This window comes from Vipera ursinii (genome assembly GCF_947247035.1).
Source record: "Vipera ursinii genome assembly, chromosome: 2".
In the NCBI taxonomy this organism is placed as follows: Eukaryota; Metazoa; Chordata; class Lepidosauria; order Squamata; family Viperidae; genus Vipera; species Vipera ursinii.
In genome coordinates, this window is record NC_139513.1 from 75,444,517 (window position 1) to 75,470,244 (window position 25,728).

At 42.2% G+C, this 25,728-nt stretch overlaps 2 protein-coding genes across 7 annotated transcripts in view; one reads left to right on the forward strand and one right to left on the reverse strand.

The window, feature by feature from the left end:
• Positions 1-604: 604 nt before the first annotated feature.
• Positions 605-22,220, forward strand: KIAA1191. 4 transcript variants are annotated; one of them, XM_083357029.1, is made up of 10 exons: positions 605-810; positions 3,896-3,990; positions 4,218-4,300; positions 8,000-8,190; positions 9,449-9,572; positions 12,351-12,475; positions 13,682-13,788; positions 14,038-14,186; positions 20,477-20,710; positions 21,905-22,214. In XM_083357029.1, exons 3-9 carry the CDS (start codon positions 4,273-4,275, stop codon positions 20,683-20,685), a joined length of 933 nt encoding a protein of 310 aa, XP_083213155.1. In that variant the 5' UTR covers positions 605-810; positions 3,896-3,990; positions 4,218-4,272; the 3' UTR covers positions 20,686-20,710; positions 21,905-22,214. The 4 variants fall into 4 exon arrangements, with proteins under 4 accessions (XP_083213155.1, XP_083213154.1, XP_083213156.1 ...); XM_083357028.1 differs by having other exon boundaries at positions 20,477-22,218; XM_083357030.1 differs by having other exon boundaries at positions 14,041-14,186; positions 20,477-22,216.
• A 534-nt stretch (positions 22,221-22,754) lies between these two features.
• The window catches only part of SIMC1 (SUMO interacting motifs containing 1), a 42,141-nt gene continuing 39,167 nt past the window's right edge, over positions 22,755-25,728 (reverse strand). For 2 of the 3 annotated variants that reach the window (XM_083352261.1, XM_083352260.1), the window contains exon 10: positions 22,755-23,216. In XM_083352261.1, coding sequence (XP_083208387.1) covers positions 22,996-23,216 — 221 coding nt within the window. In that variant the 3' untranslated portion in view covers positions 22,755-22,995. Of the gene's footprint in view, positions 23,217-23,807; positions 23,915-25,728 lie in introns of all 3 variants that reach the window. The other variant, XR_014491161.1, reaches the window with a different exon arrangement.

The following is a 25,728-nucleotide window of genomic DNA, read 5'->3' on the forward strand; positions in this document are numbered from 1 at the left end:
AAGAACAAAGGAGTAACTACGTGTGTGTGGGGGAGGAGCTTGAGCTCCGGCAGGAAAGGAAACCAAGTTACGCTACCTATTATTTCATAGCAAACACGTTTTATTATAATTTCCCTCTCCCTTTTTATTCTACTGTCTTCCAGTCAGCTCGGCTCTCCCGGCGACTCAATCCCTGCATTTTTGTTGGCAAATTTTCAAAAATAATTGGTCACTGTATCCTTCCTAGGACTGAGGAAAAAAAACACGAATGACCCAAGATTACCCCTTTGGCTTTGTGCCTCAGGCAGGATTAGCACTCCCAATTTCCTGGTTTCTGGCCCGATGCCTTAATCCCCACCCCAGTGGCTCAGATTTCCCACAAGTCCCATTCAACTCGATGACGCTTCGCCACCCCCGAGTTCTCGCAAGACTCTCTTTTGAGGCGCTAGGGCAGGGGTAGGCAACCTCGGCTCTTTTATGACTCATGGACTTCAACTCCCAGAATTCCTGAGTCAGCTATGCTGACTCAGGAATTCTGGGAGTTGAAGTCCATGAGTCATAAAAGAGCCGAGGTTGCCTACCCCTGCGCTAGGGCGTCCCCTGCTGGCGACTTTAATAAGCCCAACGCATTCGCGGTGGGCGGGCCGGATGTGTCCGCTCACTCTTCTTCCCGGCTTCATTTGGCGCCATGGCGGCTCCGAGCCTTGGCGGCTCGGGCTTCCTGCTTGCGCGGAGCCTGTTGTGTCCTCTTCTTTCGAGCGACGTGCGGGCCCGGCGGGCCTGTTAGTACTGGGAGAAACCAGTGCGGGGGCTGCAGGCAGCCCAAGGCAGGTACGTCCTCGAAAGGCGGAGGCGAGCGAGGGGTGCCAGCGCCTGGGTCCCGTTGGCGGCCAGCGAAGGGCGAGAGCTTGCTGGGGGGGGGGGGCGCGGCGGCTGCGGCGTGGAGCTAAGGCGTGGAAAGCGGGTTGGGGTGGACCGAGGCTTTGCGTGACCCTGGAAGCTCCCTGCCGGGAAACGAAGATGCCGTGGATGATGAAACCTCGAAACGGCGAACTTAGCTGGCTCCTCCTGCCATCTACGGAAAGGAGGTGCCGTGGCTGCTGTGTAAACATCACGTCTCCCGTTGGCGCACTTCGGCTCAGGGCTCCTTTTCTCGCTGCTGCTGTTGCTGCTGCTGCTGCTGCAGCTGCTGCAGCTGTTGCAGCTGCTGCACGTTTTAGGGCTGGAGACAAACACGCGGAGCCTCGTGTGCGTTTTCCTTCCGCTCCTCTGCCCACCCACCCGGGAAAGTACTTTATCCCTTTTTCTGGCGGCTGCTAAGTAATGGTTTTTTATTTTTTTATTTTTTATTTTAATTCCATTTATATCCCGCCCTTCTCCGAAGACTCAGGGCGGCTTACAAGCTTAGCATAGTAGCCTTCATTCTATGTATATGCCTGCTTATTAGGGCTTTCACACACACACACCCCAAGCGGCATTATTACAAAGTCAGCTTAATTGCCCCCAACAATCTGGGTCCTCGTTTTACCTACCTCGGAAGGATGGGAGGCTGAGTCAACCTTGAGCCTGGTGGGATGCGAACCTGCACTAATTGCAGGCAGCTGGTGTTAAGGAGGCATTAGCCCACTGCTCCACCAAGGCTCTTTAGGTTAATAACCTAAACTAAGCCGAGATGTGGTTTTTTTTTTAATTTTAGAGAAACTGCACGGTAATATTAAAACGCCATTGTTTGCTTCCCTGTTCCAAACGCATGGAGAAGTTGGTGAGCCGGAACGATCCAAAGACGGCTTAGGCAATAGTAGTATTGTAATTGATGGACTTCAGCCCAGTAGTGGAGGGGATGCGCTTCGGAAGCTCACAACCCTGGGTAGCTATGGCTCCTTTCCAGTGCTGCTTTCCAGGAGCCAGCAAGTATTTTAGGGCATGCTTCCTTGGTTCAAGGGATAATAAACAGGCACGGATTGTAGCAACTTTTGATGCTTGGGTCCTCTTGTGAACCTGCTGAGCTAGTCCCCTTTTAAAATTATCTAACTTGGCTGCTATTATAATAACAGAAGTGAATTCTCCAGTTTAATAATGCAGGATGTTACATATGGATAGTGGTGATTGGTTGATTGCTTATGTGTCCTCAGGTCGTTTTTGACTCCTAGTGACTAGCTCAACATCCTTTCTGTCTTCATTTACTCTCAGTGATAAACAGCTTGCAACTGTAAAGCTTTCCAGTTACTACAGTACTTAAAGTTGTTTTACATTAGATGGAAGGTTGAATTAGAATATAGACATGCTTCATGCTCTCCGGCTCACATGTTAACTGCCCTGCCTTTTAGAGAAGCTTGGGGATAACTTCTGTTGGTCATTTTGTTTATATTTGTCTTATTTGCATTTGTTATGTGGTTATGCAGGATTTTTTAATTGAATGTAAGACAAATTGTTAATGAGACCGTAAATGACTATCGTTTGGATATGTTTTGTACATAATCCAGAAATTTAGGTGATGGGGGACCTTACAGTCAAATTAATTTCCTTTGCATGTCACAAAGTAAAATCTGTAACTTCTATCAACAGTGATGATGGTAGAATAATAGATGACTGATTGTGGTTATTATTACATATCCAGATATTACTACTTTTATTCTAGTCTGTGTATCCACACCAGCTTAGAACAGTCCTGGGGGGAATATGTCTCTGTTGGGTTTCCCTCTTAGTAAATCTCTCTTAAAATAGCAACCTGTGCATTGAATTATGTGCTTATGTTCATTAGTGAGGTAAATATTTTGTTAGGTTTTAATTGTGTGATAATTCAATAAGTAGATTTCTACTTTAATATCCTTACTTGTAATTAGAGATCTTTTACTTTAAAATAAGCGTAAAAGCTGCTTCATGTATCTGATAATCTTTCTTTTACTGATTGATCAACGAAATACCATCCTGTTGTGCTACTCGTTAGCTTACTATGTTAACTAAAATTGAAGGTGCTAGGGCAAATATAAAAACAATGTATCATGATTGTACATAGGAATAGGATTATGAAAACTATGAATAAAGTTATGTAATCTATGTAATTTATATATAGTACAATTATAAAACTACTTATTAAACCAAAATGACTAACACAAGTATTACTAAAATCTTACGTATTTCAAATCTGAATATTAATGGTATGGCTGAGTGAAAACTATTATGTGAAAATTTAGGTAGAACCTGGGAAGGGGTACAGGTCTTACATATAGTATGCTAGATTCTGATTATGCTATAATGTGTTGAGTGCTATAATGCTATATTATTTTTCCCGTACTAATATACTTTTAACATATGAGATTTGTGTTTTTTCAACTGTCCTTTTCCCCCCTCCCCAACCTAGTTGAGGTTTCTTTGATATAACTAGCTAGATCAGGGGTGTCAAACTCAATTTCATTGAGGGCCGCATCAGCATTGTGGTTGCCCTCAAGGGGCCGGGTGGGTAATGGCCAGGGTGGGTGTGGCCTACTGGGTGGGCGTGGCCAGCTCTACATCGTTCGCATCAAGGGTGCCTATGGGGGCCTGGGCAGGAGTGGGGCAGATCTGGGGGTCTCTGGTAGAAGGAGAGTCTCTGGGCCAGGGCCAAGGCAGTGGGGGCCGTTCCCTCACTGTTTCCAGGATGGCTTCGTGGGCCACATGAAACCACTTCACGGGCCAGATCCGGCCCCCGGGCCTTGTGTTTGACATGTCTGAGCTAGATATTTTAGTTGCATAATATCAAAAGTTGCAGGATCTACAGATGGAAGACATTTCATGATTGGAGAATTACCCAGTTAGATTTCTTTAAAGTAGTTAAAGCAATTCTAAGCATACCTATAACTAGGAAACATAAACATCTTTTGAAATTTTTCTTACTGCTTTAACTTTAAAAAAAATCTTGCTTCTTAATTTTTGTTAGTCTTTCTGCATGGAATCTCCTGGGGATGATTTGATAGTTTCAGCTTCAGCAAGAGAATGCCCAGTTTTGACATCATTCTGTCATCATAACTTGTGGTAAGATATTTTGGCCTTTATTTTTTTATCCTAACAAATTTATTAGGATAATATTTGGATAAATTATTTTCTCATGTTTCATATTGTTGCCTTCAAATTAAATATTAGGCAGCATGCATTCTTAAACAATTAGAACTTTCTTGTGATATTCTTGGTTTTATGATAAGCCAAGATATTTTATTCTAATCTAATTGTTAACAGACCAAAATACCTTATATTTTTATTAGGTAACAGCAGTCCTGTCCTGGATTTCTAAATAGTGAAGCATCTGGAGTTACAGTCATGACTTCGAGACGAACAGATGTTCCTGGTAAAACTAATTGATAGAGAATTCATATATATTTAAATAGGACGCAGTAGCGATTGTAACAAACACTTAATTTCCAATTCAAGTTTCCGAAGGATTTTATAATACTGTTTTAAGGAGAGCTTACTTACATCTAGGAGTATGTATAAAAGAACCAAAGGCTAGTGAAATGGAGGGCTAAACCCTTGTCCTGAATTTATTCAAGAATAATTGAATATTTTGTGAGTTGCTCAGAATTGCTTCGGATGGGGCAGCCATATAATTTTAAAAAAGAAATAAGCAAACTAAGCAGCCTTCTGGCTCGTTGTTTAATTTGGATTCCTCTTTGGATAGGAAATTGGACTTGATTGGTCTAAGGTTTTTTTTTAAGCTCTATGATTCTAATACTCTGAAATTCTGGCTCTGCTCTTAAGAAATTATATTTTACCTCAGTTTTGAACTAAAATGTTATGCTTGTTAGCTTTCTTTTTTAAGTAGAGATATTAATTAGCAAGAATGCAAAATGAGTAGTTCTGTTACTAGAAAAATACTGTACTCTTATAGTCTCTCTTTAAAAAGTTTTATTTGCTATCTATAGGTTTGTGTGGTTAGTTATTCTGATGTTAATTTGTGTTCTTTTGAATCCTGATTAAATTGCTATTGAGCGTGTTTGTTTTGATTGGAGAGCTAGTGTGCCTCTCTTCTGTGTACATATGTATAAAAAAGTTAGCAATTTGGGGGTAGTACATTAGGCTATTATACCTCTTTAATCATAATATTTAATAGGAAATATTTCAAAATCCTCATGCATTTATAAGTAAAATTTTCAGCCTTTTCATATTGCCTCTCCTCCCTGTATTTGGAAGAAAACAAACTGAATGTCAGAATTGTGGAAATTGCTATGAACAGAAGACCAAAATCTCAGGAATAAATTTAGTAAAGAGTTTCAGAGAACTATTAAAAGAGACAAGAGCAGTATTACAATAGCATCTTTAAAGACATTGAAGATTGAAACAGACATGGAAAAACAAAGTCTTGCAAAAGATTTTGGAATTCAGAAAAAGATACCAACCTCAAATTGGTTTGCTAATGGACATTAATGGACAGGTAGTAATTGATTCAAAGATCAAACAAAGATAGGCATATACTAAAACACAGTGCAAATGTACGGAGATGTCAACATCCAAGATACCTTAAAAATATTCCCTATCTAAAGGAACCACAAGTACTAGAAATATGTCAAATCACAGAAAAGACTTAAATATCCAAACTCTCAGCAAATCTGGAGAATGACATGATGTTCTTGTCTGGGAACTAAAGATCTATCTCTGTCAGGGGTCCCCAAGCTCTTCAGCTCATTAATCCACTCATGAAGTTTCATGTTGTTCATTGACCCCAAACCTTATATGAAAATGATTTAATAAATATTACTTTAAATAATTGCAACAACAATCTCATCAAGCCTTGGGGATTATACTGGCCATATTGTGGAACCCTAATCTATATTCTAATGCCAGAAAAATAAGACAAAAATGGGTATGCAAACTATTGTATAATAGCCATAATTTCACATGTTAAAAAATGCTTGGAATCATCCAATGCCAATTAGATTCCTCCAAAACAAGATGATATGTGTTCAGACTTGCTTTAGTAAACGCTATTGCTGATGTATAATTGAGAAAACCAAAGAATATCAAGAAATCAGCCTGTGCTTCCTTGATTACAGAAAGATCAATTGTTTCGATCATATTAAGCTATAGAATGTGCTTAGAAAAATAAGAAACTCAGAACATCTCATTGCCTTACATGAAATCTATATACAAGTGAAAAAGCAACTTTTTGGACAGAACATAGTGAAATGTACTGGCTCCACATTTGCTAAGGAAGAAAACAAGGCTGTAGTCTCTCCCCTTATTTATTTAACCTAATGCTGAACATATATTAAAGGAAACTGGATTGGAAGAATATGAACATGGTTTTAAAATTGAAGAAAGATCCAAAACCTGTACTATACTGATGACACTACTATGATAGCTGAAAATACAAAGGATCTCCAAGATCTACTAATACAGGTAGTCCTTGCTTACTGACCACTTGTTCAGCAACTGTTTGAAGTTGTGATGGTTCTAAACAAGGGATACTTGTGACCAGTCCTTGGTCATGTGATTACCATTTGTGACCTTCCCTGCCAATTTCCCATAGACAAAGTCAGCAGGAGATGCCAGCAAGTAATGTCTAAAGTTACTTTGTTAAACCCCCTCCTCCCAGCCCTCCTGCATACCCATCCCATTGTGCCATAGCAGCCGAGTTAGCAATACAACCAGGAAATGGGACAGTCAGCATCCCAGACTTGGGAACATAGCAGATATTTAGGGCCTTACAAAAAGCTTACAGGGCCATTCTATCTCCAAAGGAAGGATATTTCATAAAGCAGGGATCACTGTGGGAAAAGCATGTGTTGTAATCCCCACTAGCCACTACTTTGGCTGACAGGACCTGCAGCATGCCGATTCTGCTACATTGGGTTGGACTGCTAGAGATTCTTGGAAAAAGGAGATCCCTCACGTAACCCAGTTTCAAGCCATGTAGTAGGGCTTTAAAGTTGCCAACTAGCACCTTGAATTGCACCCAGAAATATACTGGTAACCAATGAAGCTCATGGAGAAGTAGTGTTACATATACCTGCAAATATCAGAATAGTGCAGAATATATTTAATATCAGAATTTTAAAATGATATTCTCATTTTTAAACTTTGGTGTTGGAAAAGCTTTCTGAGAATACTGTGGACATCTAGGCAAAGAGGTGGTTGAACAAATCAATCCAGAGTTGTCGTTTGAGGCACAATGACCAGGCTGAAATTATCCCACTTTTGGATTGCTCTCTGGAGAAGGCTAGGAAAAGTGGGGGGAAAAGAGAAGAGGATGACTAGCAGCAAAGTGGGTGGCTTAAGTGGTGATGCAGTGCACCATTGGAAGAACCGGTTGGGGAAAGTTCATCCTGGAGAAAGTCTTATCACATAGTCAATGCACATGTGCGCTTTATCAAAAAGAAATCTGGTTCATACCCTGTCCTAAATATCTTCATACTGAAGGACATCAATTAGTATGTCAATGGTATATATAAGTTTTTTACATTAAAAATTGTGTTTTGGTAATTCAGCAGTAACAACATTTCTAAAAACATTTGGCTAGGATTTTTGTAGCCCTAAAATTTTTACATGTCACATGTGAAATAAACCTAGAAGATGTTTAAATCAAGGATGGGCAACTGTGATTCTTAGGGCGACATAGAATCTTTAGACTAAAGATATCAGAAATATCAGAAGATATTATGCAAGGGATCAGGTGAGATTGTTGGGGGAAAAAATCTGCCTTTTCTCTAGCAGTAACTGGTACGAGAGGGAATATTGGTAGAAAACTATACCAATAAGAAAATTAATGAGAATTAGTGTCCTTATTCACCTCTTGCTTCAGTCTTGTTCATCTTTTCTAAGCAGTGTGGACCTCAATAAAAAAGATTGCCATCCTGTATTAGGTCATGATGTAATGTGTTATACTTTATTTGGTTATAAATGCTGTGTTAGTTGTATCAAAGATGTTTCAAAATTATGGTACTGATCCTAGAAGGCCTTTGATGAAAGGGCTAATATTGTCTATTTTGCTTTTGAAAAGGTGAAACACTAAAAGTTCAGATCATTGTGAAATCTTAATCTCTGTCCTTAGCTATAGAACATGGCTCTGGAAGCTTTCTAGGGAAGATATCCCAGCCAATTGGAATGAATCGTCGGGCATTCAGTTATGATGATGCCCTGGAGGATACAGCACCAATGACTCCTCCTCCTTCAAATATGACCACCAATATCTTATGGAAAGAACCAGTCATTCCAGATCACAAATATGAAAGGATTTCCCAGGTATGCAGTCTGTTGAGCTAATAAAGAGATCTCCTAACCAACAACTAAAATTTAAACATATCAAAGCATTTGGAAGAGGAGCTAAACAACTTTTAAAAATGACACAGTTCTGCACTGATAAGACATGCTAAAATGTTTCTTATAAAATGAAAGAGGCAACAATGGAGAGTAAGTATAATTCTTAGAGTAATTTGAACAAAAGCATGTATTTCAATTTTTTCTATGAAAAAAGGTATACAGGTAGTCCCTTGACTTCCAGCCACAGTTGGGATGAGAACTTCTGTCGCTAAGCAATGCAGTCATGAAGTGAGTCATCACATGACCATTTGTATGACCTCTTTTTGTTGAGGTTGTTAAGCAAATTTACAGTATTTTCCCCCATTGACTTCACTTGTTGGAAGTTGGTTGGGAAGATCACAAATGGTGATCACATAACCCCAGGATTCTGCAACCATTATAAATACCTGCTGGTTGCCAAGGGCCTGAGTCGCGATCACATGACTGGGGACACTATAATAGTTGTAAACGTGATGACTGGTTGTAAGTGATTTTTTTAAGCACTCATAACTTCAAAGGGTCACTAAACGAATAGATGTAAGTTGAGGACCACATGTCTTTTACACTAAGTATAAACTGAATCTTTTGCAAATTTTAGGTTAAATTGAAGGAAATGAAATAAAATCTGCAAGCCCAGTTTACTCATTCTGTAAAGCCTTTATTACTGTTTTAATATAAAAGAATTGATACTTATAATACAGGTGTGAGCTATATGAAGATATGAAATTTATAAATGAGCTATACTAGGCTTAACTAAACTTTAATTATGTTACTCAGTTTTAACTTTGTATCTTTTATAAACTTTTTTTAAGGAAGCAGTTGTGATTGTCATTGTAATATATGGCCTACTTTTTAGAAATAGTGAATAGTTTGAAAATTGTGCTTGACTCTAAGCAGGAAAAGTAATGAGAAAGAGAATTATTGCAGAAAGAGCCTTTTTACTTATTTCTGTAGCTAGACTTTTTCTAGTGAAAAATAAAACAAGCTTCTTTAGTGAATTCGTGTTTTCAAATGGCTACAAGAATGGTGGTTTCCAAATGTTGCATAGTGTTTCACATTGTAGGCAAGAGAGTGGAAATATGTCAGCTCAAGATTATTGTTCAATACAAATTCCAAAACTTTTGCCCATGAGAGCAGGAGTTTTATCTGAAATTCTCCTAATTTTCTTTTTCCAAAATTGCATCTGCCTTCCTCTGTATAGGTTGAGGAAGGGGAGACTAGCATGCATTTCTCTGCCAAAGTTCCCCCGTCTTCTTCTGAGGTGAACAAGACACCAGTAGTGAAGTCCAAAGCCACTCACATCATCATGAATTCTCTTATTGCAAGTAAGAGCTCTTGCATTTCTTTGGTAGGCAAGTTAATTTCTACAGAGAATTTTGCAATGTAATTTATGTCCCATTTATTTATGATCTTCTTCTGAATTTATTAAATATATACATATAGCCGCCTATCTCACCAAAACTGACTAAGTGGTATACAACAAAGCTAAACAGTGAATAAAGCCACTTATCATGAATGATAAAACATAAAAACTATAATAAATAGAACAAAACGAGGAAATAACAGATGAAGGGATGGGGCTATCTTCTGGATCCTCAGGCTCTCTGGCATAATCAAGTGTTAAGGGACCTTCGAAAGCTCAGAATTGGTGAGACCAGTCTTCTGTCAGTGTAGAGAAGATTCCACAGTGCGGGCACCATAGCAGAAAAGGCCCACTCTCTAGGGCCTGCCAAATACAGTTTCTTAGCAGATGGGTGTTGTAAAATGCCATCTCTGTTGGATCTTCTGTATGTCCCTGCAAAGGGTTCCACAGTCCCCCTTTACCTCAGAGGGCTTGTGTCACTCAAAATGGGGCTGTAGGGTAGCAATTTGCAGACTAAGAAGTACTGCTGCTTCACTACTCTTACTGCCACAAAGTAGGCCTTAATAGAGGCTCTAACCCTTGCTCAGTTTGTCTCCATTTCAGGTACTCTAGACATCTCTCGTTTCATCTCTCTCAGCTCCTTTGTAAACCATGGGCAGTGATGAACTCTGTGAGAGGGGAGAAGTGGCATATCCCAAACCTCAGTTGCTCGTTTATTCCTAGTGGTAAACAAGATTTGGCAGGACTGTGCAGGAGACCAATAGGAACAACACCCAGCTCCCTCTGAAATCCCACTGGGTCTATCAGTCACCAGGGGTGGATCAATGTAATGGATTCAGCCTCCCTGCAGTGAATACTGGTGCCAAAGAATCTCATGGTAATCAAGGCATGATCTGACCATGAAAAAGGGGACCCCAAAATCTCCCTCAGTTGAGGATTGTGCATTGCTATACGATGTTAGGCACTTAATGACCTGGGATAAACCCATGGCTGTCATGGTAGCCATGAACTCCTGAACCTTCGTAGACCTTGTTTCCAGGGAAGGCAGATTGAAGTCCCCCCCCCAAGAACATCCTCTGCTAACTTCCTCTGCTAACCAGGAATGAAGTCAGGAGCTCAGGCAGGGAGGTTGCTATGCAGCAGGGAAGCTGGTATAATAGCAACACTCCCAACTGAGCCAAGTCAAAACTATGACATAATTCTATTTGTACAGAGGGGGGAAAATTGCACACCATACTAGGAGGTAACAGATCTTTAAATTATAAATAAAATGTCATAACAATCACTTTGATTCTGGTACCTGTTAGACTTCAGTGAAAAACTAAAAAACATATTTACCGTGGCTATAGTACTATATTACACTTTTTGATTGATCCTCAGCTGCCATCTACCATTCACTAGTTGGGCTAACATATTTCATCTGTCCAACAAATATTGTCTTCAAACAAATGGCCGTGAGAAGCAACTTCTTGACACTTGTGTGCTAGTAGTTACTACATCTTTGTGGGAAATAACATACTGACGAATAGAGAATTAGGTCGAAAAATCAAAGGTTGGCAATAATATACATTCTGTTAATGGGGAGATAATTAGAAAACAGCCTGTGTCATAATGAGTGCTTGAATCATAAGACTATAGTACAGTTTAATTTAAAGCTTTATACCCCTTTCTGTGTTTGGTCTGCCTTAGCTTTAGAAACATCTGTTGTTGAATTTTATTTATTTGATTGCTTGCGTGATTAAGTGGTACATTGCCTTTATTTTTGTGGAACTCCAGGCGGTGCACATAATGCTTCTAGCTCCTAATTTCTCCACAATAATAATGCTGTGACTTGGCTGAAAGGGAACGATTGGCCCAGAGTTACTCAGCTGGTTTTCTTGCCTAAGGCAGGACTAGAATTCTTATTTGTCTAGTAAGCACAACAGTGTAAAAAATGAGTTCTGCAAATCTCTTTCATCCAAGCTTACTTTTCTTTCCTATTGAATTAAAATTGTCTAGTATGGTTTGATTTAACATAGAGAATGCTTTATTTAAGAAAAATTAAAATATTATAATATTTTAAGCTCTTTATCTTAGTGGTAAAATAGTTTGCTTGAATATCTAAGGAGCAAGGTTCATATCCTGTTGTTTCCTGCTAAAGACTAAAATCTTGGAAGCTGATACGAGTTTAAATGGTATAGAGTTAGAGGATAATAATCTAAGAATATGGGCACTGGGACATCTTTAACTAAAAACAGCAACAAGAAATAGGAGTCTTTTTGAGAAATATTTAAAAAAACCTGAAGGAGGTAACATTATTAAGTTCTGGAATTCCTAGAACTTAGTACTGTACTTTGCTTGGTAACTGCCTTCTTGGCCAATTTTTATTTTTATTTATATAACTTATATGAAATAAATTATTAGAACATATTAGAAACACCTATAGTAAAGCTTAAACAATCTGATTATAGAACTAATTGGAGAGGGAAAGTGTGTGTTTTCATGTGTATGAAAGAATCCTAAGCCATTGATTCAGTTCTACATTATCTTGCTGTTACAATCTGCATCACGTCCTCATTCTGTTTTCTAAAGTTTGCAAGTTCAGAATGTTGTGGAACCCTAGTTATACGTGGTTTAAAGCATTGCCACACTCTGCTTTGCTAGTTAGTGATTGTGGATGCTTATGACATCACTCTTAGAAAACTGTAGTAGGCAGCACAGTTTTGAGAAATGTGTGAATGTGTATTGTTGTCCATTCTAGAACAAACCCAGGAGAGCATTCAGCGATTTGAGCAGCAGGCAGGGCTAAGAGATGTCGGCTACACTCCACACAAAGGCCTCACTGCAGAAGAAACAAAATACCATCGTGTGGCTGAGTCATTCCATGTAAGGTGTTTGGGCCCTTCTGTTCTTTAGCCAGTCTATTACTCTCGTTGATGGTTAGTTATTACTTTACAGAACCAAGTATGGAGGGAAGAGACATCTATTGCTGTGCGTCTTTGATACGTTGCGATTATTTTTTGTGTTGTTCTACTTTTTTGGATGTGTGCTTAAAGTATGTGTAATTGGGGAATTCAGAACCCTGCAGCATTCCTTTTTTCCCCCCTGGGCTGCACCATGACTGTAGGGGTGTGGCTCGGCAATACCCAGAAACGAATCCTCTGAACCAAGAGTGGCTAATGTATGATAATGGAGCACCTCAAGACATTTCTGGCCTAGATAATTTACTTCTAGAAACCACTTCTCTAGAATTGCATGATCTGTTGGGAAATGGAACATTCTGAGTGGGAACAAAACGGTCTCTTCTCGATGAATTACACATCCTCAGTGTAAAAGTAGTGTGAATTCTTGATTCGGTATCAATGCATTGGCAGTGAAAGTAACACCATGGTATCACAATCTAGCCTCTCTGAAGAAGGGCGTTTCAACTTTCTATTACAGGTAATCCACGGCTTACAACCACAATCGAGCCCCAAATTTATGTTGCTAATCGAAACATTTGTTAAATGAGTTTGCCCGATTTTACGACTTTTCCTGCCGTAGTTGTTAAGTGATTCATTGCATTTGTTAAGTTAGTAATACAGTTGTTAAATGAATCTGGATTCCCCATTGACTTTGCTTGTCAGAAGGTTGCAAAAGGTGATCACATGACTCCGGGACACTGCAACTGTCATAAATATGAACCACTTGCCAAGCAGCCGAATTTTGATTATGTGACCATGGGGATGCTGCCATGGTCTGTGAAAAATAGTCATAAATCGTGTTTGGGGTTTTTTTGTGCCATTGTAACTTTGAATGGTCACTAAATGAACTGTTATAAGTCGAGGACTACCTCTTCTGGTCTTTTTTCTTAGCTGCCCATTGCATTGGGTTGAATAGCAATAGAGAAATGTGGCTTCAAAATGATATGCTCTTGAAATATGTCTACTGATTTCCATAAGAACCTATATAATCTTGAATGCAGCTTTTTAAAACATACCACCAAAAGCTTTCATTAAGTTGTAGTGACAAAAAGGTGGAATCATTTTTTATTGTTGGTGGGATCTAGGTTAAATTTAGAAAGTTTCCAGATGTTTGTTGCTTTTCTAACAGAATTTGAAGATGCAAAGTGGAGAGATGGTAAAAGAAGATAAGCAGGCCTCTTCTGCCCAGTCCACTCCAAGCAGCACTCCTCATTCTTCTCCCAAGCGCTCATACAGGTACATTTTTTTAAAATGGAAAGTAAAATCACAAATTGTCTGAATCTCTTGATTACCTAGGAATCTGTTTGATTCTCCAGATGTGTTTACAATCGAGTATTTTATCAAACACTTCGTATAAAATCCCTCTAGATTTATGTTTTGTTTTAAATTTACTTGGAGTGAGGGTATCTGTTAAAAAGAGATGTTTGTGGAAATCTGATGCGCCAAATCTTGTTCCCGTTTTGATTTCTGCTTTTTCATTGGAAGAAGCTGGTTTAGTCATGGAGCTTATGCTTCTGTCACTGGTCCTGATCGTGCCCCCATGGATTCCAACAGTGGTGATAGCGATAAAGTATTATCTGAAAAATGGAGCATTTTTGGACCTAAAGCTCTTCAGAGATCTGCTACCGAGTCAGGTATAGTATTACTTTGAGAAAACATGATTTTTATATAAAAAGAACAAATTAAATATACTTTACAAAAGTTCAGAACTTAAAAAGTGGCTCTGTGAGGGAGATGGGCTATTTCTAAACGAAATAGGTAAATAAATTAAGATCAGAAGTCCACCTTTAGATTAAAAATTAAGGCTAGAAGGAAGCAAATTTATTAAAAGCCTTAAAAATAAAATACAGTTCGAAGCAGTTTTGAATTGGAATTGCAGAACTTCCATCATGTTACAAGGATACAGCTTTTTGCAAATGGTAGCACAGGTCTTGGATATTGCATCCACGAAACCTATAATGAGTAGCATCAACTCTTGTCTTGAATGTTGAATTCCATTTTCCTATTTTCTAGGATCTACGGTAGCTGATGATGATAATTTCTATGTTACAGTTGGATAAACTTTTGTAAATGGATGAGAATAGAATTGGAATCCTCAGTTATCGAAAAGGAATGTACAAATCTCAGGAACTTATTACCGAGATAGGATTGTGGGAGAGCAGCAGTGTTGCTATTTCCCAAACCTACTGAGCTGCATTTCAGGATTCCAAGGGGAGGTGGGGTAGTGCTGATTGATAGAATACATGGCCCTGTTAGAACTGGTTATCTGCAGATGCCAGGTTGCTGTGGGCTATGGGAACAAGGTATCTTGCTTATGTACTACTCACCTTGCTGAGCGGCAAGATCCTTTATAGTGCTCATCGTAGTTCCAGGGATAGAGTATCCTTAACAGCGTTCCGTGAGCCTTTGGCGTCTAGTCTGCTGGCTCATGCCCAAGATGGCGGACGTGCTGGGCTGAGCTCCGTGGAGTGTTTCCAGTTTTGGCATCCTTACCGGTCTTCTGGGGTTCTGTGTCGTGGCTCGGAGAGTTGATTGAACTGAGAGAGAAGAAGAGTCGGCATGTTGTTGGAGTTGCAGCCCTCCATTTTCCATTTAAGCTTCAGTGTCTTCATCTCGGAGGTCCCGGTGGAGCTGGGAGGAGCCGCGGCTTGGAGGGCTCCGAATGGTGGATCCTCGGGGCCGATAGAGCCGCGGCCCAGAGTGGCCTCTGATACTCCCGTATGCTTTGTAATGGAGGTTGATGTTGGGATAGAACGGTGGAGTGATCGACAGCGAGCGGAATGGGGAGCACTTTGCTGGCTCTTGGCCTCTGCGCTGTCTGTGGAGGATTGTTTGAAGTTACTTTTGCCTGTTCTCGACCGGGGAGACCTGCGGCTGGCGTGGGATTGCCTGACTTCTGGTGCTGTGTGTGGCTGGCTGGGCGACGTGCTTTTTGCCTTCCGGTTTTCAGCTCCCTGCATCAGGGTCCATCTATCTGCCGTCCGGCGTCTCCTGCTCTCCCCGCTTTGCTCTTCCCGCCTTGAGATGAACCGTGCTCTCCAACCTAACTATGGTTACCCTCAGGTTAAGCCTGATAACTGCTGCTCTTCTTCTCTCTCTATGGTCCCTACTGTAGCAAGAAGGTCTTGGATGAGCCTCCGTGAGAGGGCGGCTCGTATGTGTTATCATCGATACCAACCAATTACCATCTGCTGCCTCCCTAGAGGTGAGAGATCTAGGGAGGTATGCCTTACTGAGTTGGTATTTGTCCATCCCATGACAGACCCGGGCCCTTCGTGAGAGGGAGGTGCCTGTTCTATTTTGGAAGTCATCTGATTGGTACCCAGCTCAGTGGCAGGGAGCTGGTGAATTGGACACTCTTGACTTTCCAGCTTTTCAACTTTAGACTGATGGACTGCCTGACTGGACTCCCCCGGACTAATGGTTTTATCTTACTCCAGCACAGCCTTATTGGCGCTCAGGGGTGCCCCCCTCTCCTGGGCGTGACCCGCCTTCCTTTCCATCGTTCCTCTTGATGACGGGCCCAACTATTGGGACCCCGAGAGATGGCTTGGCAGGGACAGGAGCCTCCTTTCCAAATTTAACAAGAGGCCCCTGGTGTGTTTTTTAGCGAAATATTTTGTGGGGTTAGGGAGGGGGGTGGGTTTACAGGTTCGGTTGGAAACTAGGGGGGTTCCACCAACCGTTTCTCAGACCAGGTTGGGGATTGATCGCGCCGTGGTGGGGATTGGGCTGGGGGCCTACGGGGCCCCGGAGCGGGGTGTGGGATTGCTTATTCCCACGGCAGTAGGGAATGGCTGCAGGTGTATGAACAGAGGGCTATATCAATGTCCGGGAGTGCGTCCCCGCTGTCTCCAAGCGGTGATGCGCTCCGCCCCTCTGATTTCAGCCCGTGGTACCGGGAGCGAGGATGAGCAGCCACCTGAGCTCAGGCTCGTGTATTTCAATGCCAGGTCCGTAATGAATAAGGCACCTCTCATTCGTGAGCTGATTGAGGAGGAGCATGTGGACCTGGCTTGCATTACGGAGACCTGGTTGGGCCCAGAGGGCGGGGTCCCCCTGGTTGATCTTTGCCCATCAGGCTTCCGGGTGCTGCACCAGCCTCGGGCTCAGGGTAGGGGCGGTGGAGTGGCAGTAGTTGTGAGGGAGACCTTATGTCCGCGGGAGGCCACCATAGTCCAGATAGTCGGGTGTGAGTCCCTCCTCCTGAGATGTGGCCCTAGAACTCAGTTGGGCTTGCTGCTGGTGTACGTTTCGCCTAGTCGCGTAGCAGCAGCCCTGCCTGAGCTTCTCGATATCCTCTCAGGGTTGGTGGTTGAGTTCCCCAAACTTATAGTTTTGGGTGACTTCAACCTACCATCCCTGGGGGGATCATCTGAGTTAGCTCGGGAGTTCATGGCTTCCATGACGGCCATGGACCTGATGCAGGTTATTCAGGGCCCAACTCATGGGGGGGGGTCACACGCTCGATCTGGTTTTTTTATCCGAACGGTGGTTAGATGATCTCGGGGGGGGGTTCCCCAACTATTACACCCCTGTCATGGACTGATCATCATCTCCTGCGGTTGGTCTTCCGTTTTGCCACTCCCCGTCGGGTTGCTGAGCCAATAAGATGGTTCCGTCCTAGGCGCCTGATGGACCCTGAGCGGTTCCAGACGGCGATTGGGCCCCCACCTGCCTCCTTTGCTCACAGCTCGGTCGATGCCCTAGTGGAAGCCTGGGAAAGGGCAGCCACAGAGGCACTCGACCAAGTTGTACCCATGCGGCCCTTGACCCGGCGCAGATCCCATTGGGCTCCATGGTTCTCCATGGAGCTCCGGGAGATGAAGCGTCGGAGACGGGGCCTAGAGAACTGTTGGAGATCCAGCCGATCCGAATCCGACCGGTTACGACTAAGGTTTACGAGAACTTATCTCGCGGCGATGAGGGTGGCAAGGTCTAACCACTTTGCCACCCTCATCGCGTCCGCAGATAATCGCCTGGCCGCCCTGTTTAGAGTAACTCGCTCTCTCCTTAATCAGGAGGTGAGGGAGGAACCCTTGCAGGGTCGAGCCGAGGAGTTTAGTCGATTTCTGTCGGACAAAATCGCTCGGATCCGGACCGGTCTGGACTCTGACTGGGCAGAGTCTGACGATGAGGATACGGGCAGCCTTGCCGATGTAATCTGGGAAGAGTTTGACCCTGTGACTCCTGAAGAAGTGGACAAGATCATGGGGAAGCTGAGCTCCACCACGTGTTTGTTGGACCCGTGTCCCTCCTGGCTGACTTATGCCGCCCGGGATGGGACACGAGGCTGGCTCCAGGCAGTGATTACTGCCTCTTTGAGTGAGGGTAGCTTTCCCGCCGGCTTGAAGGAGGCGGTGGTGAGACCCCTCCTCAAGAAGCCTGCCTTGGACCCAGCAATATTGAACAACTTTCGTCCGGTCTCCAACCTTCGCTTTCTGGCGAAAGTTGTTGAGAGCGTGGTGGCGCAACAGCTCCCTTTGTTCTTGGATGAAGCTGATTATCTAGACCCGTACCAATCGGGTTTCAGGCCCGGGTACAGCATGGAGACGGCATTGGTCGCGCTGGTGAATGATCTCTGGCGGGCTCGGGACAGGGGCTGCTCCTCTGTCCTAGTCCTTTTAGACCTCTCAGCGGCTTTTGATACCATCGACCATGGTATCCTGCTGCGACGTCTCAGGGGGTTAGGAGTGGGAGGCACAGTTCTCCAGTGGTTCTCTTCCTACCTTCTGGGACGCTCGCAGTCGGTGTTGGCAGGGGGGCAGAGATCGACCTTGAGACCTCTCATTTGTGGAGTTCCTCAGGGATCGGTTCTCTCGCCTCTCCTGTTCAACATCTATATGAAGCCGCTGGGTGAGATCATTCGTGGTTTTGGAGTTGGGTATCATCAATATGCTGATGATACCTAGCTTTTTATTTTGACCCCAAACCACCCCAGTGATGCCCTCGACGTGATGTCCCGCTGCCTGGAGGCGGTCCGGGTCTGGATGGGGAGGAACAGGCTTCGACTCAACCCTGACAAGACTGAGTGGCTGTTCGTGCCGACATCCCGGGAAATTCCAATTATCCCATCTCTGGCCATGGGGGGTGAGCTATTACCCCCCGTAGATAGGGCGCGCAACTTGGGGGGTCCTTCTAGATTCACAGCTCTCTTTAGAAGAGCATATCGGAGCTGTGACTAGGGGGGCCTTTGCCCAGGTTCGCCTGGTGTGCCAGTTGCGACCCTATCTACACCGGGATGCCTTGCGTACAGTCACTCATGCGCTCGTGACTTCTCGTCTAGACTACTGTAATGCTCTCTACATGGGGCTGCCCTTGAAGTCCACTCGGAGGCTCCAACTGGTGCAGAATGCAGCCGCGCAAGTTGTGCTGGGGTTTCCCGATACTCCCATGCTACACCTTTGCTCCACGAGCTGCATTGGCTGCCGGTTGCCCTCCGGGTGAGATTCAAGGTGTTAGTAATGACTTACAAAGCCCTACATGGCATGGGTCCGGATTACGTACGGCAACACCTGCGGCCGGCGTCAACTTCCCTCCGTCCAGTGCACTCCCACAGAGAGGGCCTCCTCAGGGTGCCTCCGATCAAAGAATGTCGGTTGGTGGCCCCCAGGGGGAGAGCGTTCTCTGTGGGCGCGCCAGACCTATGGAACTGCTTGCCGGTTGAGCTCCGGATGGCCCCCGACCTTCGCTCCTTCCGGCGCGATCTAAAAACTTATCTATTTGAGCAGTCTGACCTGGTCTGATGGGTTAGGGTTGGGGTTTTAAATACGTCTTAATTATTGTTTTAACCTTGGGCATTTATTTAATCACTTTTAACTTTTGTATCCTGTTTTGGATCTTTATGCTCACGAGAGGGTTTAGCAATTTGTGATCACGGTGCAATTTTGTGTTTGTTCCAACTAATCTCAGGTCTGAGACACACACAGGCAGCCATATCTTGTTTTTTGTGCATGGACATCTGGTTCCTAAATTGGAGAATGTGAGAGCTAGTCTTTGCTTGGTCAGATCATACTCTGGGGATTACTCATTTTTCTGAAACTCCTAGAAAGGGTGCTCTTAAAATGACGTACTCCAGGTGTCTGATAATCTGGATAGATTCCAGAGGCACCCCAGAATGTTCTCAGCAGTCTCATAGACCATAGTTTTGAATGGACAAGAGCTTATGTATGAACTTAAGTCATGGTAATAAGGATGATGATGTGATACAAGTCATTCATTTTTTACTTCTCTACTCTTGATTGCAGTTCTATTTAAAGTGCCCTGTGCCTTTGGGATTCAGGAAGATTTTTCTGAGGATCACTTTAAAATTTTGGAGAAACATTTTGCTAATAAAATCATTACCTCTGGCATGGACTGTGCATGGGTTAAATCAGAGGAGGTGATTGGAGTCCAAATGATATGATTATCTGTGGAATGAGCTGTGCCATGTGTGTGCTAGATCCATGTCCTTCTTGGCTCTTTTGGAGAGCATTTTGGGGAAGTGAGAGATACAGAAGATAGCTAATGTCCCCTGGAGGTACGGTAGCAGTTCAATCCTCTATCTTGAGGAAGTGGTGTTGCTTTATCCTGAAGTCTATTCTGGATCTTGCCAGGCTGACAACTCTCTCTTAGTCCCCAACTTTCCCTTTTTGAGGATGGTTGCAGAGAGTAGTGGGGCTCCAAATGCAGGTTGGTTGTCCTGGTGGATGCTGAGATTATATGAGATCAGGGTGAAAAGGATGGAGTCTGTCTGAAAATACCATAGTGTTATGGCAAGTTATCTTCAAAGAGTTGGAAAATTCCTGATAACTTTGGAACAGCTGTTATCAGACATTTTTAGCATTATTTCCCTCTCCAAATTTATTGCAATTCTAGTAATAGCAACGGTTATGTATTGAAACATTTATTGTAATTTATTTCATATAACTGTGTATTTCCTTAGGGGGCTTTACCATTCAGACATATAAGAGTGCTCAGAAGCCATCTCCAATGGAACTGATGCGTATACAGGCCACCAGGATGTCAGATGACCCTGCAAATTTCAAGCCTCCCAAGATGGATATTCCAAATATCGAAGAAAAAAGGCAGTCTTCACATTCTCACAATATTAAACCCCGGGACTTGAATGTGCTTGCTCCCTCTGGCTTTTAAGAATATTTCTACTTAAGTGGCACAAGTATGTTCTTGTCATCTTGCTATCTTATCTCATCTTTAAGTAGACTCTATTCTACTCATAAATCCCTGATTAAAAAAAGGCAACTCTAATGCCTTCCAGTTCAGAATTATAAATGGGATGAAATAAGTTCTGGGCAGCTTTCTTAATTTATTGCCTTTTCCCTCTCAAATGGCTCTCTGGTGCACTATAAATCAAAGTGATCTACCACTGAAATTCAGACAAGAAGTTGTGTGCTGCTTTACATAGCTAAACTTTAAAAAGGAAAGCTATAAAATAGTTAAACCTGTTTTGAATATTTGTGCTCCCACTACTAGATTTAGTGCTGCTATTCAGGTCAGATTATCAATAGACAATGTATTATTTTTTAACAGCTAAATGTTTTTTTTTTAACTTGAAGGGAATCTAGGAAAAATGATTTGCTAAGGTGTTCTGGAAGAATTATTCTTCAAATGCAGACTCTCTCCCTGTTTTCATACATAAATGTTTCATGTGTAAGGAAATTTAAGAATTAAGTTCCCCTTCTAGACCTGTGGCATGGAATACAATATTGTTTGTGGTGCATTTTGTTGTTGTTGAAATCAAATGATTCAGCCTGAAGTGCAATGTAGGCAGATTTCTTCATTCCTAAAATAATCAGATTCTATTTTTAATAAAGGGATTCCAGAACTGAGATCCCTTGGAGTTTGAAAATTGTAGCCATAGTTTCTGTGAAAAGAATATGAAATAAAATAAAATATCACTGAAACTATAACAGACATTCCTATACATGCTTCCTTGGGAGGCAAAAGGAATCCAAAATAAAATTACTTAATAGAACATGAGAAGATTTTTAATTCAGCTGTTCAGTTTATGAATATTACAATTAATGTTTGATTAAATGTCTATTTTTACAGATTTATATTTTAGAATCATTCATTGAAAGATAAAAAATAGTATATGCTTTAAGGCAAATGAGCATATATTATTTCTGTTTTTTTTTAATCTAATGTTAAATGTCAACTAAATGGCATTACTTTACAGCAGGGGGATGGAAACTAAGAAGCATTACAATAAAACCTTTTTTTTCTTGAACACCAAATTTGTGAATTTCATGAACCCTTCTTATGTCCTAAATTGGTCTTATATCTTATTAAATCCAAATTCCTATATCTGCTATATCTAAGTGACTTAACAATCCATTTTTCTTCACAACAGCTGCAACTTGGACCTGTATTGCTTTGATAGTGCTGTGTCAGCTCATCACTTGTACCCGGGAGACAGTGATCTTGCTTCTTGGTTAATGTTTAATTTATTTGGTAGTACTTTGTGCTCATGTCTCTATGCCTAATACTTTTGCAGAATAAACAAACATGAATTAATCTGGAGGTATGGCTGTTATTGCATAGTGTACAAATGCTCCTTGTTTAATGACTTCTTTTAGTAATCGTTCAAAGTTGTGATGGCACTGAATGAGTGTACTTATGACTGGTCCTCAAGGTTCTGGCCATCCTAGCATCCACAAAGTCTTGTGATTTGGGCAAGTGATACTCACTTCCAGAAGAAAAGTCAATGGGGAAGCCAAGAGGGAAGGCCATAAGTAGTTCCTGGAAGTCACTCCCTTCCTTTCCCATCCAGAGCAGCCATCCCTAGCCGTGCAACATTCACAATCCACCTGCACACCCTCCTCTGCCTGGGAACAGTCCCTTTATCTGCCTACTGGCCTGCTTACAATTGCCTGGAACTTGCTTAGTGACCCGTGATCCTCACTTAATGATGGCAATGGGCAGTTCTGCAATTGCTGTCGCTAAGCAATGCAGTCACGTGACATCACACTTTATGAGCACATTGCTTAGCAACAGAAATTCTGGTCCCAAGTACTATGTTAACTTGAGAATTAACTGTGATAGTAAAACCTCTCAGCCTTGCATGTATTATCTACTACTAAGGTTTATCTGGGAGCATGACTTGTTCTCAGGGGACTGACACCTGTATAAGCATAGTCTTGTATATCTATCTAATCTCCAATAACCTGTAATCTTAAAAAAAATGACCAAACTCATTCCACTTTTCACCTAATAAAATTTATTATAAAAGGTGTATAAAACATAAATAGAAACAAAACTAGACAAACTGGTATTAACAGAAATTTAGAATAAACTTGACAGATTCTTGACTTATCCAGTGACTGAGAATACAGTGCAATTTATTGCAATCAGAAAAAGAAGACTTAGTTTGTAATTTTTTAAAAAAATACATATTACACTTGGAAGAGGTCCATCTGTTAGCATCCAACAGTCCTCCAAGAGTTAGATATCCATAGCAGTGAAAAGCAATACCTGGAGTAGTTCAATCTTTTCTTTGATGGGGGAGGGAATTGGCTGTCCCAGAATCTGGCAGAGCTTTTTCCGGATGCTGTGAATGCTGCGCTTTATATCACTTCTTTCGATATAATCATTTGACTGTAGTTTGGGTTTAGCAGCTTTGATAATTAAATTAATACGTTCGTACACTGAGTTTCTTAAGTGCTCTATAAAAAGGGGTAGAAGCAAATGTTACAGTTTGTTTTACCATCAGATTGATATTTTAGGCTGTAATTGTCTTGTAGCTGTCACAGGAAAATCTCCATTTTACCCCATGTTAACTGAAATTAACGTGTGAAAAAAATAAGTTCAAAAAAATGCTAAAATAGAGCAATTCTGAGAATTGCATCTCGTCAGAGATAGGCTTCCAGCTATAATTGTGTGAATTAAATAAAAAATATTTTCACCTACATAACTGTTCCTTTTTTGTATTAACAAGTTATGTAAGGTTGCACACATAAAAATAGTATTATACTGAGTTTGGTCCAAAACTCCACTAGAAACACTGAATTCATAGAAGCAATGACAACTCAAAATTATTCCTTGCTTGGCCAATGGAATACGGTAATTTAATTTTTTAAAACGTTATTTTAAAATTGCAATAATAAAAAGCAACAGTTGCTCTCTGCAGTCAGTGTGTGCCTAAAGAGCAGTCAAATACCAGCAGTAAGTTCATCTAGTAAAAATAACACAACTGTGAAAGGATTACTGGGTTGAGGCTTCTTCCCAAAACACATGCTTGTATATAATGCACAAACCTTTAGTGTTGCTGCAAGATTTAACAGCTTTTGCCTTTGGCAGACTCCGGCTCAATTGCAAAGAAAAGTATGCAATGGATTGTTTACTTTTGCAGTTGGCTTGCTGCCTTAAAGAGAAATACTGAACAAATGGATACCTTTGAACTTCCCAAAAGCAAATACTTTTAAAACTGAAACAAACCTACCAAGCAAGTCATTTTTGTCCTGAATAGTTTTTAATCTCAAACAAATATTTAACCCTACTTTTGTTTAGTTTTAGTTTAGTTTTATTAAATTTTTATACCGCCCTTCTCCCTAGGGACTCAGGGCGGTGAACAGGGCAGATAATAAAAGTACAAAACTACAAAAGTTAAAATAGAATTAAATTAATGCCCAAGATAAAACAGTAAAATATACAAATATTTAAAAACCCAAATTAACTCCCCATCAGGCCAGGCCAGCTTGTTCAAACAGGTGGGTCTTTAACCCGCGCCGGAAGGAGCGGAGATCCGGTGCCATCCGGAGCTCCACCGGCAGTTCATTCCATAAGGCCGGGGCGCCCACAGAGAAGGCCCTCCCCCTGGGGGCCACCAGCCGGCATTCTCTGACTGGAGGCACCCTGAGGAGGCCCTCTCTGTGGGAACGCACAGGGCGGAGGGGGGTTGACGCCGGCAGCAGGTGGTCCCCGAGGTATTCCGGACCCATGCCATGTAGGGACTTAAAAACCATCACTAAGACCTTGAACCTCACCCGGAAGACAACTGGTAACCAATGTAGCTCGCGGAGCAAAGGTGTAACATGGGAGTACCGGGAAACTCCCAAGACAACTCTCGCGGCCGCATTCTGTACCAGTTGGAGCTTCCGAGTGGTCTTCAAGGGAAGCCCCATGTAGAGAGCATTACAGTAGTTTTGACCTAATTTTGACCTACTTTTGACCTAATTTCTTCCATCATGGTCAGATCACTCCCTGATGAATGTCCAGTTGACTGGCTCCACTCCACTCAGCAGGAAGGCTGCACCTATTAGACTGGCCCACCCCAGATGACTGATGGACCTGATTGGGTTCCAGAGGGTGTTTGGGGTTCTGGAAGATCTGCTACATGGTCCAGCCGAAGCTTTGCTTGCTGTTGGAATGAGAGAACGGCTGTGGAACTAGACTACGCCCAAGTGGCAGCTCTACACCTATGAATATCAGAATTCTCCATGGACTTATAGATGAACTAAGAAAAGTGAAGAGGGCAAAGAGATGCCTAGAGTACTGCTGCAAATGATGAAGGAGTGAGATGACGGAGCATGAACTAGAGCAGCTATCTTGTGGCCTTAAGGATGGCAAAAAGTAATCATTTCTCTGCTCTTATTACATCTACAGATAGTCATTCAGTGACCCTGTTCAGGTCACAGTGAGAAATCTTCAGTGGATAAAGTGGCAGCCATGGCTAAGAGGGCTTTTGCACACCTTTGGTTTAGGCACTGGTTGCTCCTGGACCTGAGGGTTCTGCTTACTGTCACTCATGCCGTCTAGATTGCTGCAATTCACTCTATATGAAGCTGCCTTTGAAGAGCCTCCAGAGGCTTCAACTGGTGCAGCGTGTAATTGTACAGGTAGTAAATGGTATGAACTATCTGACACATCACTGGATAAGTCCCTGATGTTGGGAAAGATTGAAAGCAAAAGGAGAAGGGGACAGTGGAGGATGAGATGGTTAGATAGTATCATCATTGAAATGAACATGAGTTTGGTGGACATTGGGAGACAAAGGGCAGGTGGGCCTGGTGTGCTGTGGTCCATGGAGTCGCAAAAGTCTTGACGCGATTTGGCAACTGAACAACAAAACGCAGGCAAGATCACTACTTTGTGAACTGCAATAGTTAACAGGTTACCCAAGGGACCATCTTCCAGTGTTTCTACCTGTCCAATACAATCCGGATGGTCATGCTCTGA

Excerpts from the sequence above, each read along its gene's own strand:
- KIAA1191 (XM_083357028.1), top strand. The coding sequence starts at position 4,273 with ATGACTTCGAGACGAACAGATGTTCCTG. Across the intron at positions 8,191-9,448 it reads AATATGAAAGGATTTCCCAG|GTTGAGGAAGGGGAGACTAG; the intron begins GTATGCAGTCTG and ends TCCTCTGTATAG. Across the intron at positions 9,573-12,350 it reads CATGAATTCTCTTATTGCAA|AACAAACCCAGGAGAGCATT; the intron begins GTAAGAGCTCTT and ends TGTCCATTCTAG.